The 12,819-nt window shown below is 32.6% G+C and overlaps 1 protein-coding gene across 1 annotated transcript; it reads right to left on the bottom strand.

Moving 5' to 3' along the window:
- Positions 1–5,775: 5,775 nt before the first annotated feature.
- Positions 5,776–12,248, bottom strand: LOC144568405 (RING/U-box superfamily protein). The gene is made up of 9 exons (XM_078318753.1): positions 12,000–12,248; positions 11,164–11,244; positions 10,238–10,355; positions 9,713–9,807; positions 9,559–9,630; positions 8,830–9,111; positions 7,990–8,098; positions 7,412–7,592; positions 5,776–6,086 (listed from the first exon to the last, which is right to left on the bottom strand). The coding sequence occupies exons 1-9, from the start codon at positions 12,021–12,023 to the stop codon at positions 5,999–6,001; spliced, it is 1,050 nt and encodes a 349-aa protein (XP_078174879.1). The 5' UTR covers positions 12,024–12,248; the 3' UTR covers positions 5,776–5,998.
- Between the last annotated feature and the right edge of the window lie 571 nt (positions 12,249–12,819).

Raw genomic sequence — 12,819 nt, 5'->3', positions numbered from 1 at the left:
ATATATATGAATATTTTATTTGTTAGATATTGAGTACTTCATTAGTTAGATATGAATACTTCATTTGTTAGATATGCATACTTCATGTTAGATATGAATACTTCTTGGAAGAGGTGGGTGAGAGAGATGAATTTGACAATGAATTTTGAATTGTATAAATTATTTTGAACATGTATGAATACTTCGTAATCGTCAGTATGAATACTTCTTGGAAGAGGTGGGGTGAGAGAGATGAATCTGACTTTGAATTTTGAATTGTATAAATTATTTCAAACATGTATGAATACTTCGTAATCGTCAGTATGAATACTTCATTTGTTTAGATATGAATACTTCTTTATTTAGATATGAATAATATATAGTTTCGCTGTAGTGGTCCCCAATCTTGGCAAATGTCGCTTTCAGACGATTGCGGTCCCCAATCCAGGCTGTCACAAGACGTTAGTGGTCCCCCTGGTCGTTACTGGTCCCCTCCAGCTTGTGTTTACATATGACGAATGGTTCTGATAATAAGTGTGAATACTATAAATTCGTAGGTATGAATACTATACGTTTTGACTATTAATAAAATAGCATTAATCTTGCTCTTTGGTGGTAGTTAGCACGTTTTAACTATTTTTTTTGTCTTTTAGTGCGGAGGACAGATAGGGGACTGAAGTAGGAAGATTGTTAGTCGATCCCTTTTTAAAATCATTATTTTTCAGAAAATTGTGGACCATCAAATATCAACAATTTTCAAAAATTAGAAACAAATAGTAAAAGAAATTCAAAAAAAATATAAAATTTGGTCTTCAAGTACAAATTTAATATGAAGATCAAGTTGAACTGTTTGAACTTTAAAATCGAAAAATATGAATGTGAAGTAAAACACTTGCTTTACTTCATAAAGCACAATAGCCTAACTCATATTTTATTTTATAAATTACTAGTGAAGTCATACAACATCCTAAAATTTTAATCTAATAACTAGATATTGTTGATGTAAAAAGATTGATTTTGCTTGACACAGAGAGATTGGAGTACAAATAACAGTCATATGTTGCTTTTTACTTGAATATTGTTGGTTACAGCAAGTCTGCATTCTCTGTTGCTTTATACACACTTCATTAATATTGTTTTTTTTTTTAGTTTTTCTTTTTCTTTTTGAGAAAGAAAAAAGTTGTGTGAATAATTCTCATCATACTCTCGTGTGTGGCAGGAGTTAATTTTTTTTATTTATTTCTATCAAATGCATTCTAATACTATGTTTATTACAGAGATTAAGTAGAGTGATAAAAGGATAGCTATTTTAACTTACAAAAGATAGAATGTGTTCTCTTATAATCATTAACTTTATTCCTATGCCAAACATGTTAAAGAGAATAGAAAATTATTCATCTCTTTAGGCTACCTAATCTATGTAAGTTGATGAATTATCATCTTAAGACTCCATTTTATTTTTCTGCCAAGCATAATTAGAAGGATAAAAAGTGAGAAATAAAGACTTAACTTATTTTCTTTTTTAGTTGATGTTTGATAGAGATATTAAGTACATTTTATTTCTCTATCAAACATGTCTGAAATGATAAAAGTGAGAATAGAGAAATAACTCCTTAGTCTCTTTTAGTTATATTTGATAGATATATTAAGGAGTTAGGCTAATATGACACTAGTGTTATATCAAACTAAATAACACCACATCTTAAACCCTTAGATCTGCTTTAAGATTCGTACAAAATGAAGTGCTTGAACAGTAAAAGCGGATAGTACGAATCTTAAAGCAGATCTAAGGGTTTAAGATGTGGTGTTATTTAGTTTGATATAACACTAGTGTCATATTAGCCTAACTCTATATTAAGTACACTTTATTCTTCTACTAAACATGTTAAAGAGGATAAAAAATAAAAATAGAGAGATAATTCCTTGTCTCTTTTAATTATGTTCGATAGAGGTATTAATTACAATTTATTTTTCTACCAAACATGTCTGAGAGAATAAAAGTGAGAATAAAAAGATAACTCCTTAACTATTTTAGTTATGTTTTGTAGAGATATTAAGTACATTTTATTCATCTACCAAACATGCTCGAGAGGTTAAAAAGTGAGGATAAATATATAACATTTTTGTTTGTTTTAGCTATGTTTGGTAGAGATATTAAGTACACTTTATTTCTCTACCAAACATGTATGGGACGATAAAGAAATAACTCATCGTCTTTTAGTTGTGTTTGGTAGAGATATTAAGTACATTTTATTCCCCTACCAAATATGTCTGCGACGATATAGAGATAACTCCTCGTCTTTTAGTTGTGTTTGGTAGAGATTGTTTGTTTTAGTTATGTTCGGTAGATATATTAAGTATACTTTATTTCACTACCAAACATGTCTGAGACGATAAAGAGACAACTCCTCGTTTTTTAGTTGTGTTTGATAGAGATATTGAGTACACTTTATTCCTCTACCAAATATGTCTGGGACGATAAAGAGATAACTCCTCGTCTTTTAGTTATGTTTGGTAGAGATTTTAAGCGCACTTTATTCCTAGTTATGTTTAGTAGAAATATTAAGAATATTTTATTATCTACCAAATATGTCTAAAATGATAAAAAGTGAGGATAAAGATATAACTCCTTGTCTCTTTTAATTATATTTGGTAGAGATATAAAGTACACATTATTTTTTTACCAAACATGTCTTAGAGAATAAAAGTGAAAATAAAAAGATAACTCATTTGTCTCTTTTAGTTATGTTTGGTAAATGTATTAAGTACATTTTATTTCTCTACCAAATATGTCTGAGAGAATAAAAGTGATAAGAGAATGAAGCGGTAGCATAGTTGGCTAGAAAACAGTTCTAAAATTGTTGGATATCTAAAAATCGAGAGTTTGAATTTCACTCACCACTTCATAGCCTATGCGAAGCTTTCAAAAAAAAAAAAAAATTGAGAACAAAAAAGATAACTCCTTATCTCTTTTAGTTTTGTAGGATAGAAATATTTCTCTACCAAACATGCCTGAGAGGATAAAAGTAAGAATAAAGATACAACTCCTTGTCTCTTTTAAGTTATATTTGCTAGAGATATTAAGTGCACTATACACTTAATACTTCTACCAAATAGGGGATCGGTGTTCATTGGGTCTGATTTATTTGATTTTTAATTGAGTCGAAAAAATTTGGTTCAAATAATTCGGTTTTTCGGTTTAATTGGTTCAGTTCAGTTCCAATTTTAGTGTTATTTGGTTTTACTAATTTAGTTCGGTTTTTTATTTCTAAAACTCGGTTAATCGAACTGACCGAATCTTGTGCAACGACTTCGCAACTTCATCTCTCTCTTCACTGTCGCAGTGTCGCATTTTTATGCACAAATCACAACACAGATAAATAGTCGGATTTAAAATAAGAGGGTCCTGCTCTCTTATTTAAATAGCAGCGGAGTTGGCTCCAACGACTTCATCGCTATTTTTCAATATCTTCACTGTCGCCCACAACCACAATATCTGTTGATTTTGTAAATTATAAATATACAAAATTTCTGATGGATACACCAAGACTGACCTTTTAAATTTACAGTCTTTTGAATTATGTTGAATTACTTTGGTCGAAATTTATTCTGGTTTGGTTTTAACCGGTTGATAAGTTTAATTCGGTCAGTTCGATTTTATTTTTGAAAACCGAATAAAACTTTGATTGTCATTGGATCGGACCGAACTAAACTGAACCGATAAACACCCCTACTATCAAACATGTCCGAGAGGATAAAAAGTGAGGATAAGAATATAATTTTATGTCCCTTTTAGTTATGTTTGATAAATATATTAAGTACATTTTATTCATCTACCAAACATTCCAGAGAAGCTAAAAGGTGAGGATAAAAAAATAATTAGTTATACCCTAAAAAAAAGTTATATATCTCTTTTAGTTATGTTTGATAGATAGATATTAAGTTTAAGCTATTCCTGTATCAAATATGCTCTAGAGGATAAAAAGTGAGAATAAATAGGTAATTTTTTTCTCTTTTATTTATGTTTAGTTGATATATTAAGTACATTTTATTCATCTACCAAACATGTTTGAAGAACAAAGAGGATAACAAGTGAGGATAAAAATATAATTTCTCTATTGATAATAGTTTGATAGATACATGAAGTACACATTATTTCTCTATCAAATATTTACGAAAGGATAAAAAGTAAGAACAAAGAGATAAGTCGTTATTTATAGTCATGTTTGATAGAGATATAAAGTAAATTTTATTTCTCAACAAAACATTAAGAAATTTTTTTCCCTCTCTTTTAACTATTATCAATAGAGAAATTAAGAAGAGATATAAAAAAGATAACTCTTATCTCACGGAAAATAACAATTACCTTTTTAAGTTCTTTATTTCACTATCAAACATAGTTAAAGAAATAAAAATAAGAATAAAAAGTAGTCAATCAGTTGTCGTTATAGTATATTCGGTAGAGAGATTAAGTCTCTCACGTAGAGGTGCAAACGGGTTGGATACGAATCGGATAGTAGTAAAATTATATCCCTGTACGTTTTTATTTTTCGGATACAGATATATATTGGATATTAGACGAATACATGTACTGATACAAATACAGATTTCTGTTTTTTATAATAGTGAATTATATAAATATTTTCATAATATATATTAAGCTGGTTTGAAAACCACTGTTTTTTAATGCTGCAGAAATTTACTGAAAACAACGGTTTTCAAACCAACTTAATAAATAGTAAAAGAATTTCAAAAAATGTAAAATTTGGTCTCCAAGTATATTTTAATATAGATTAAATATCTAACGGTTTGAATTTGTTGTTTGAACATCACACGACTAAATATAGCCCGGCAACACCTCTGCTAAAATGCTGCCAGCAGCAATTTAGCCGGAGCCATATATATATATATATCTGATTTTAAATCTTAGAAAATTGGCAGTTAAACGTAAATATAATATAAACTCCTCAAAGTATTATTAGTTCAATTTTGGAAGTATAAATCAAATTTTACGCACCATAATATGTAGTAATTAAAGAATTTACAACACGATATATGCCTCTTAGATTTTATTAATTTTAGACTTATTTCAAGTAATTAAATCATCAAAACTTGCAGTATAATCCAAATATAATCTACAACTGATGAATTTATTTGTTGGATCAACTTCGAATGTATGAATCAATTTCTATGCAACATAACTTTTATTAAAGAATTTATAGTACATTACATGCGTCTTAGATTTTTTTTTTTAATTAATGCTAAACTCATTTCATGTGGTGAAATCATCAAACCTGACAATTATATTCCAAACCTAATATTTGTCTGATCAATTGATTATATTACCAAATTTCTAGTTATAATCCAAATATGGCCTAATATTTATTCAAATGTTTATTAGATCAATTGCAGAAGCACAAATATATGTTTACGCAACATAATCAGTAATAATAATAATACTTCCAGAGCATGTTGTTATACTCTACATATAAAATAATAAAGTACAAATTTTTATTAAATCAATTCTTACGTAACATAGCAAAGAATTCACAAAGCTTTACATTAATTTTAGATTATTTTTTCAATAATTGGACTAATTGTATGTAATTAAATCATCAAAATTTTCTTAGTTACTACGTACCAAGTACAAGTTGCTTTGTTAGTTTCGAGTTGGTACTCAGTTGCATTATAAGTCAAAATTTGCTACTTAATAGTTGATACCAATAAAATTACCTTTTGCCAATTAGAAACTCAAATGGCAATTTTAAATTAACAAAGCAATTAGAACTTAACATATTAGAAAAGGATGCTCCACCTCGAACTATCAATGAGTAAAATTACAACATTTCTACTAGATTACTCCGGAAACACAAATTGCTCTGTAATATTATATTTGGAGGCACCACGCTAGCACAAAGAAGATTAAAAAAAGAAAAGAAAAAAAGAATCCAACTGTATAGCACAAATCTTGCAATATTCATCAGAAGGAGAGATTCAAGTGCTGAAAGAGAATGTATATCTATCGAGGCTCCTCTTCTCCAATTTCCTCACCAAAATTGCGTTGTGCCAGACGGTAATACAGAATAGCCATGGTAGCCATACAAGCCCTGTAATAAAAAAATAATTCAGTACCTCTTAGCTGCATATATGGTTGCGAGTAACTGGCCTGACTAGAAATTTTGAGAAGTCATCGAAGCAAACTCTAATAAAACTGCAACCTGGCTACCACATAAGACTGGGGTTACACAAACTAAAAGCATGTCCAACCAGGGGCGGATTCTAAGGTGATGCAGGGGTGCTTAGCCACTCCATGATTTTAAATATATTCATCATGTGTATAGATTCCAGTGACCACACATTGTTCATTTTATGTATCAGCCCCCCAATCTAAACTCTCTAGTTCCACCCCCATGTCCAACCCAAAATTCAGAGACTGCCTGCACTGAATAAACTTTATTTCAATTTTTTCGGATAATAACCTGAACAAATCCACTATCCATATCTTCGAGTTCTATCTTGGCCAGGAATTATCTAACCCAACTCGACCCCAAAAATAAGCTTAGCCTGGAATCAGGGGCAGAGCTAAGGCTAAGGTAGGGTGAGGCGGCAGCCTCTGAAGTCCTAAAGATTTATTTCCCTTGTACGATTTTGATTTTAGTAGAAATTTCCAATAAATTACCCCCTTATTAGGCAATATTGTCGAATATCAAGCAAAGGAAGTATGTTATATATTACTTAATTTACTCATTTTCAAATCACTGACAAAAATCCCCCCCCCCCCCCCACCCTATTTTCTAGCTCCACTCCAATCAAACTCGTCATTCTCATTCAGTCGAGGGCTTTAATGCACATCAGACACCCACCCCCCACACACACTTCTCTCTTTTAGTTAGTCCTAACCATGGTGTTTGCACAGTAAAGGGTAGTATTATTTTACAAGGTTCCCATTTCATTTTTGCCCAGAAGTTCACAGAACAGTTGAAGCCGAAATATGCCCCAAAGATCCAATAAAACAAATAAAAAATAACTAAAAGTAATGCTGCAAAGCATCCATTGCCTGTGGTCTCAAATGTAGCATCAAAATAAATAAAATGCTTTTGGAAATGACCATAGCAAAATGATAAGCAGTGTGATCCCCTCAAAAAAGAGAATCCATTAAATACTCTTTACTGACTAATGATGATCCAAATAAAACTGAAAGTTAAAAAAGTCATGGGAGTTGTCCAAAGGTTCATACTTAATATTTGGTTTTTATTTCGCCATTTCTATTTAAATAATTCCCAAGCTAACCGATTTACCTCTATCACTGATGTGAAAACAAGAGGTTGCGAAGTATTGACTGAACAAGATCTTAGTATTAAATCAATTGAGGTTTCAAGCACATTAGGGTCTTATTTTCTTTAAGTTTGGGAGAGACAAAAAAGAAGCATACATGATAGCAATGAAGAGTAAGATCTTTCTGGGGTCCATGCGGGAAGACCTTTGGTTCCGGGGCCGGCCATCTGGTGCATCAGTAGCACTATCCTTGCGAGGTGGTGCAGTCACTGGAAGAATTGGCAGTGAAGTAGACCAGAAAGGCAGTAACATCCTCAGAAACTTGTGCCGAAATGAACCTGATAATTAACAAACTTTTATGACTGTACTAAAACAATTAAAAAAATAAAAGGAGCTTGCAATAGAAAGCGAAAGGCAAAAAGAGTTGACCTTTTTTTGTCCAAACACTGAAGGAATCAGGGGCAGTCTGATGGGCATCAGACCAAATTCGGTCTGATTCCTGGTCGGGGCCGTCTGATCCGCATCAAGATTCATGCATACAGCTTTAATATTCACGAGGATCAAGTCCAAACGAATCTTGATGTGGATCGGACCGCTCCGACAGGGAATCAGAACGAATTTGGTCCAATGCCCATCGGAACGCCCCCCCACTCCAACACTGAAACAGCTTAGTAACACAGCAGGTGCATCCTGTATTTGATGGTTTATTAAACTAGAAACTAATTCAAAACTTACCCCTTTTGGCATATTTTTTGCTGTTTCCGTCCTCATCATCAGCATAGTATGAAATCTCTGAAGTTTGCCTTTCTACCTGGTTAGGTACCTTTCTTGCCATAGCACTAGGCTGTGAAAATAAAACAAATAAATAAAGTAATATAATATCGCTTGGAAGAACAGGACTACAAGACCATATTTCCGGGTAAAAACTAGCTAGATGACATCTGTAACTCAATATTTATTTTAAATTACAAGTATATTTCTTTTAATGAGGTGGGCTACAATGCTTTGGGAAGTCCCACCCAAATATCCGTTTTTCAAAGTCCAAACAGTCGATCACTGTTTCTGATGGTCCAGAATTTTCTGAAAAACAGTGATTTTCTACCTATCTAAAAAAAATAGTAAATTTTTTTCCATAAAATGTAAAATTTGGTGTCCAATTACATTTTAATACAGAGAATATGGAGATCATGTTGTACCTATAAAAAAAATAGTAAAAAGTTTCTAAAAAATGTAAAATTTGGTCCCCAAGCAGATTTTAATATGGAGATCATGTTGAACGGTTCGGATCGACTGTTTGGACCTTGAAATCGCAAAATATGTGCGGGAAGTAAAACAGGGGCTTTACATCCCAAAGCACCGTAGCCCACCTCTGTTTTCATTATCTCATTTGAACTGATGATTATTTTTGTTGATGTTATTTGCTTCCCGTTTACATTGTCAATGTTTATTTTTCATAATAAAGGGAAAAAGGCAAAGCGGTTATAATGTCCTGGTTTAATATTTCATGAATCAATTAGTACATGTACTGTAATCTAAAGGTAGGTGGCCTGCAAGTATTAAAAAAGTACAACTTACACCAAGAGGGCTAACACTTTTCATGTAGTTGGACTCCTGCTCAGGCATGAAGCCTTTGTTGGGCCCGTCTACTTCTACAATCTCTGGTTCATCAGATGAAATTATGCCATACCTCTCCGTGACAAGTGAAGACGAAGGCGGGAAATTATTATCCAATGAATTTGCAACACCATCTTCCCTCTCTACAAGCGGGCCTGATGTAAATGCAGGTGGTGGGCCCCGCATGTCAAGTTTTGGTATTGTTACAATATGGTTTCCAAATACGTTCTTCTCTAGACCCGTCTGGATTATATGAAATGAAAAATGGAGTAGAGGTTGAGATGTGCTCTACGCAGCTATAATAGGAACAGTGGTACAGTTGTACACTTGTACCACTACTAGTCGGAGAATATGAACCACCCAATACCCGCACCAAAATGATAAGAATCCTTTTAATTAGGAATGCCAAATTTCCCTTTCCGTAATATTTCTGAACCTCTGAATTTTTTTCACATTATATGACATTTTTTGAGTTTTATACTATTCATCATCATAATAAGGTACTAGCACTGTACTATGATTACTATCATATTTATTCCAATCACGACTAGTAAGAACACTTCTGAATGGCTGAACCCCCTATGTCTGTGCCATTTAGGTACCATATGTCACATTTTCATGATGTATGGGTTTTGCTTATACTTTTGTCAATCTAGATTTGTAAAATACTGCAATGCACGAGTTCTTTACCTGAGATATTGCTTCCTTCAGCTTTGCATGCAGTTGTGATCCTGTATCTTTGATGCTTGTAGGAGGCCATAACTGTGGCACCACATATAATAAAAGTTACATCTGGTGAACTATACAGAACTATTTAACAATTATTTCTATTATTTAAACTTACTGCATTAGAACATGTGGGGCACACATATCCTGCTGGAGCTGTTTGAGGTGGGAAGCTTTGAACATATGATATCAAACATTCTGTGTGCATAACATCTACAAAAATCAAAATATGAAATATGGAAAAGGATATTATGTTAGAAATTTGCGAAGTAATAGCTTGAAAAGAAGTCTTTCACAATTTCATTTGGCAGTTCTGTCTCGTGTTCATGTTTAAGCATTCAATACTCTCTATTGACTCAATTGGGAAATTAAATATCAAATAACTGTAGACACAAAAGCAAAAGAACATGAATTGGGATTATTCTGTACGAACTGAATTTTTGGTGTTATTGCAAAATAGTTCTTAAACAATACCTGATTGACTAGAAACTGATACGTCGCAATTAATACCACTATTTTGTACATAATTTAAGTTCTTCTGAGGTGCCATGTCAGGCTCTTTGCACTATACAGCACTGTTCTTGAACCAGTACTGGTATAAAATGGTATATTAGTCCTAGAACAGTAATATAAGTGCACTTACGCAAACAACCCAAGCGAGTTGTGTCTTCACTTCCAGCTTCTAGCTCGGAATTGCAAGAGGCACATTTTGGAGGCCACTCGTAGTCTCCATTTATAACCCAGTCAGAGTACTTGTTAACCTAGAGAGACAGAAATGTAAATAAATGAACCATTAACAGGCATGCAACTCAATTTTAACGCAGCTTTCTAATTTGGGATTTTTTTAAATTCCCAATACTGTTTGCTAATAACAACAAACCATTCTTAAATTAACACCTATCAATTCTTTTCCCATCTTTTGCATCGAGCCATCAAGTAAATTTTTTCCCCTCTATAACTTCATGTAAACATACCAACCTCCAAATATAATTTTCTTAACTTTAGTCTATTATTTTAAACAGAGGAAAAAGAACTTATAATACTAGGGTTATAAAATGGTCAATATTTAACAACACATATCCATAACATAACATTTATGTGATGGTTGTAATGCTACTTACAAATATTCCAAAATACTTAAGCTAATCGCAAATATGAAAAAAAGTTAAGGTATCATTACCCTAGATATCAAAATATTGAGTGTTATTACAATAAAGTAATAAACCCTTTTTTCACAGCTTTCGTACCAGAAACCATGATGATGTCCTGGATTTGTTCAGGATAGCAATTGCAGGATAGTTGCCAGTGTGGAATACTGGTACTAGACTAACTCGTTATATATCTTGGTACCAACCAAATTTTAGTTGTTACACTTGTACAGACTAGAGGGTTGCACGAATGTAGTTTTGGAACATAAATGTGTTGCTTTATTTGCATCTTTCAGCCACTTTGAATACTCAAATAAACAGAACAGAACAGAACAACACTTGCAACCAAAAAGGTACATTAGATATAAGCATGAGTAACCAGTAAGATATCGCTTGTGAAAGATCATAAGAAAAGGCATACCACACAGATTTGGTGCTCTGAAGAACAAATGCACTCTCCACAGACAGGTACCTTGTGTACAAAGCAATAGATCCTGGTCGCCTGATTTATGTAAGTTGTTAATTAAATGTTGAAAAATAATATAATAAAGAGAAATGTATTAATAATGTAGAAGACTGGATCTAACAGTAATTCTAATAGCATAGAGAATTTTCCTATTTTGCCTTCAAAAAGGGCAACCCAACATCCACCATAAAAAATTCGACATAAATCAATTGAAAGTTTACGGATTTATTCTGGCCAAGTTAAAATATAGAAAACAAGGAGCAAGAAAATGATTTCTGCACTAAAAACTAATTATTAATGACTAACCTAGGAGATTAAAAAAATTATAAGGCAGTCACAGAACCAAGACATAAAATAGTTAACTTCACACTTGAAGCTACCTGTTCAAGCACTTAAGCCTAAGTTTCAAGCCCAATCATACTAAATTATTTTTTTGAGGAAGAAATTAGTGGGCTTTACACAAGCTTGACCGAGATAGGAGCAATATGTACTTACTCTTTTTGAAAGTGTAAGAACAAAGCAATACAATGCAGTTAGAGGCCAAAGGAACCAACAGTTCAGGCATAATTGAAACAATAACAAACCAATATCGCGATGTATCTAGAGGGAAATATCTACTTGGAATGGATCCGAAACCAATCCGAGGAACTGCAAACCAATTTAATGATTCCTTCCAATTCACTAATCGATATTCTATTCAGATATGAATAAGTTCCCGATTTCTGACGAAATATGAAGAAGTGACCAGCAGAGTGAGAAACAAGCAGTGAAGATCGGATTAGAAGAAGTACCTTTCGACATTTGCACACGACCATCGCACCAACACTTCAGATCGCGAAATAGCTCAGACTAATTGTAAGGATCCGCTGAAGAGAAAAACGGAGATCTGATCTGATGGGGTAAGATGGAGAGATAGAGGTAGTGAATTAGATGGATGTAAATTTTGAGAAATCAAAGGGCTGGTGTTGTGATCAGAGAACAAGCTCCGCTAATAGAGAGAGATACAATTGCTTAGAGACGAAACGATGAAGAGGGATGAATAGAACTACCAATCCCCTTCACAGGCCTACATACCATATGTTAGAAAAGCCCACCCAAGGCCCAAAATTAAATCTAGTTGAGAGTTTCATTTTACATCGGTGTTTTACTTCCGAGTCCAATATTTTTTTTTAACAGATATATTATAAATATAAACACTTTACTAATTCTTCTTAGCGGTAAATTAGAATTAGTTACTTTTAATATATATAATAATAATAAATGACCGGGTAACTATGTGTTTTCGACATTAATTAGTTACTTATATCATAAACTTTGTTCTCGTAAATATATAATTATTTACAACTTTCAAGTATAATTGATGATGACCAGAAAAAAAATTAGAATATGTTAAAGGAAACTTGTTTATAAGTGCAACGAAGAAATACCAAGCGCAAGATAAAATCCGCTATCGGATAGACATTCTCTGCGAATCAGTTTTGGTCACGAGTAGATATAAAAACTTGATAAAGGTTTTTTTTTTCTGCTAGTAAATCGGAACGAAATAGCAAATAGGGATCTAGAAAAAGTCATAGCTTGACCGGATACGTCACGGTATTATCTCTCATGTAT

The sequence above is a fragment of the Carex rostrata genome, chromosome 17, assembly GCF_964058835.1.
Source record: "Carex rostrata chromosome 17, lpCarRost1.2, whole genome shotgun sequence".
Classification (NCBI taxonomy): Eukaryota; Viridiplantae; Streptophyta; class Magnoliopsida; order Poales; family Cyperaceae; genus Carex; species Carex rostrata.
Note: the sequence above shows the minus strand (reverse complement) of the source record. Positions and strands in the feature narration are given on the sequence as shown.

What these genes read in the sequence shown, in the direction of transcription:
- LOC144568405 (XM_078318753.1), bottom strand. Translation starts at nt 12,023, where the DNA reads ATGGTCGTGTGCAAATGTCGAAAG. An exon ending in AACTCGCTTGGGTTGTTTGC is followed by an intron (nt 9,808 to 10,237) that starts GTAAGTGCACTT and finishes TGATTTTTGTAG; the next exon opens with ATGTTATGCACACAGAATGT. An exon ending in CAAAAAATATGCCAAAAGGG is followed by an intron (nt 7,593 to 7,989) that starts GTAAGTTTTGAA and finishes GTTAATTATCAG; the next exon opens with GTTCATTTCGGCACAAGTTT.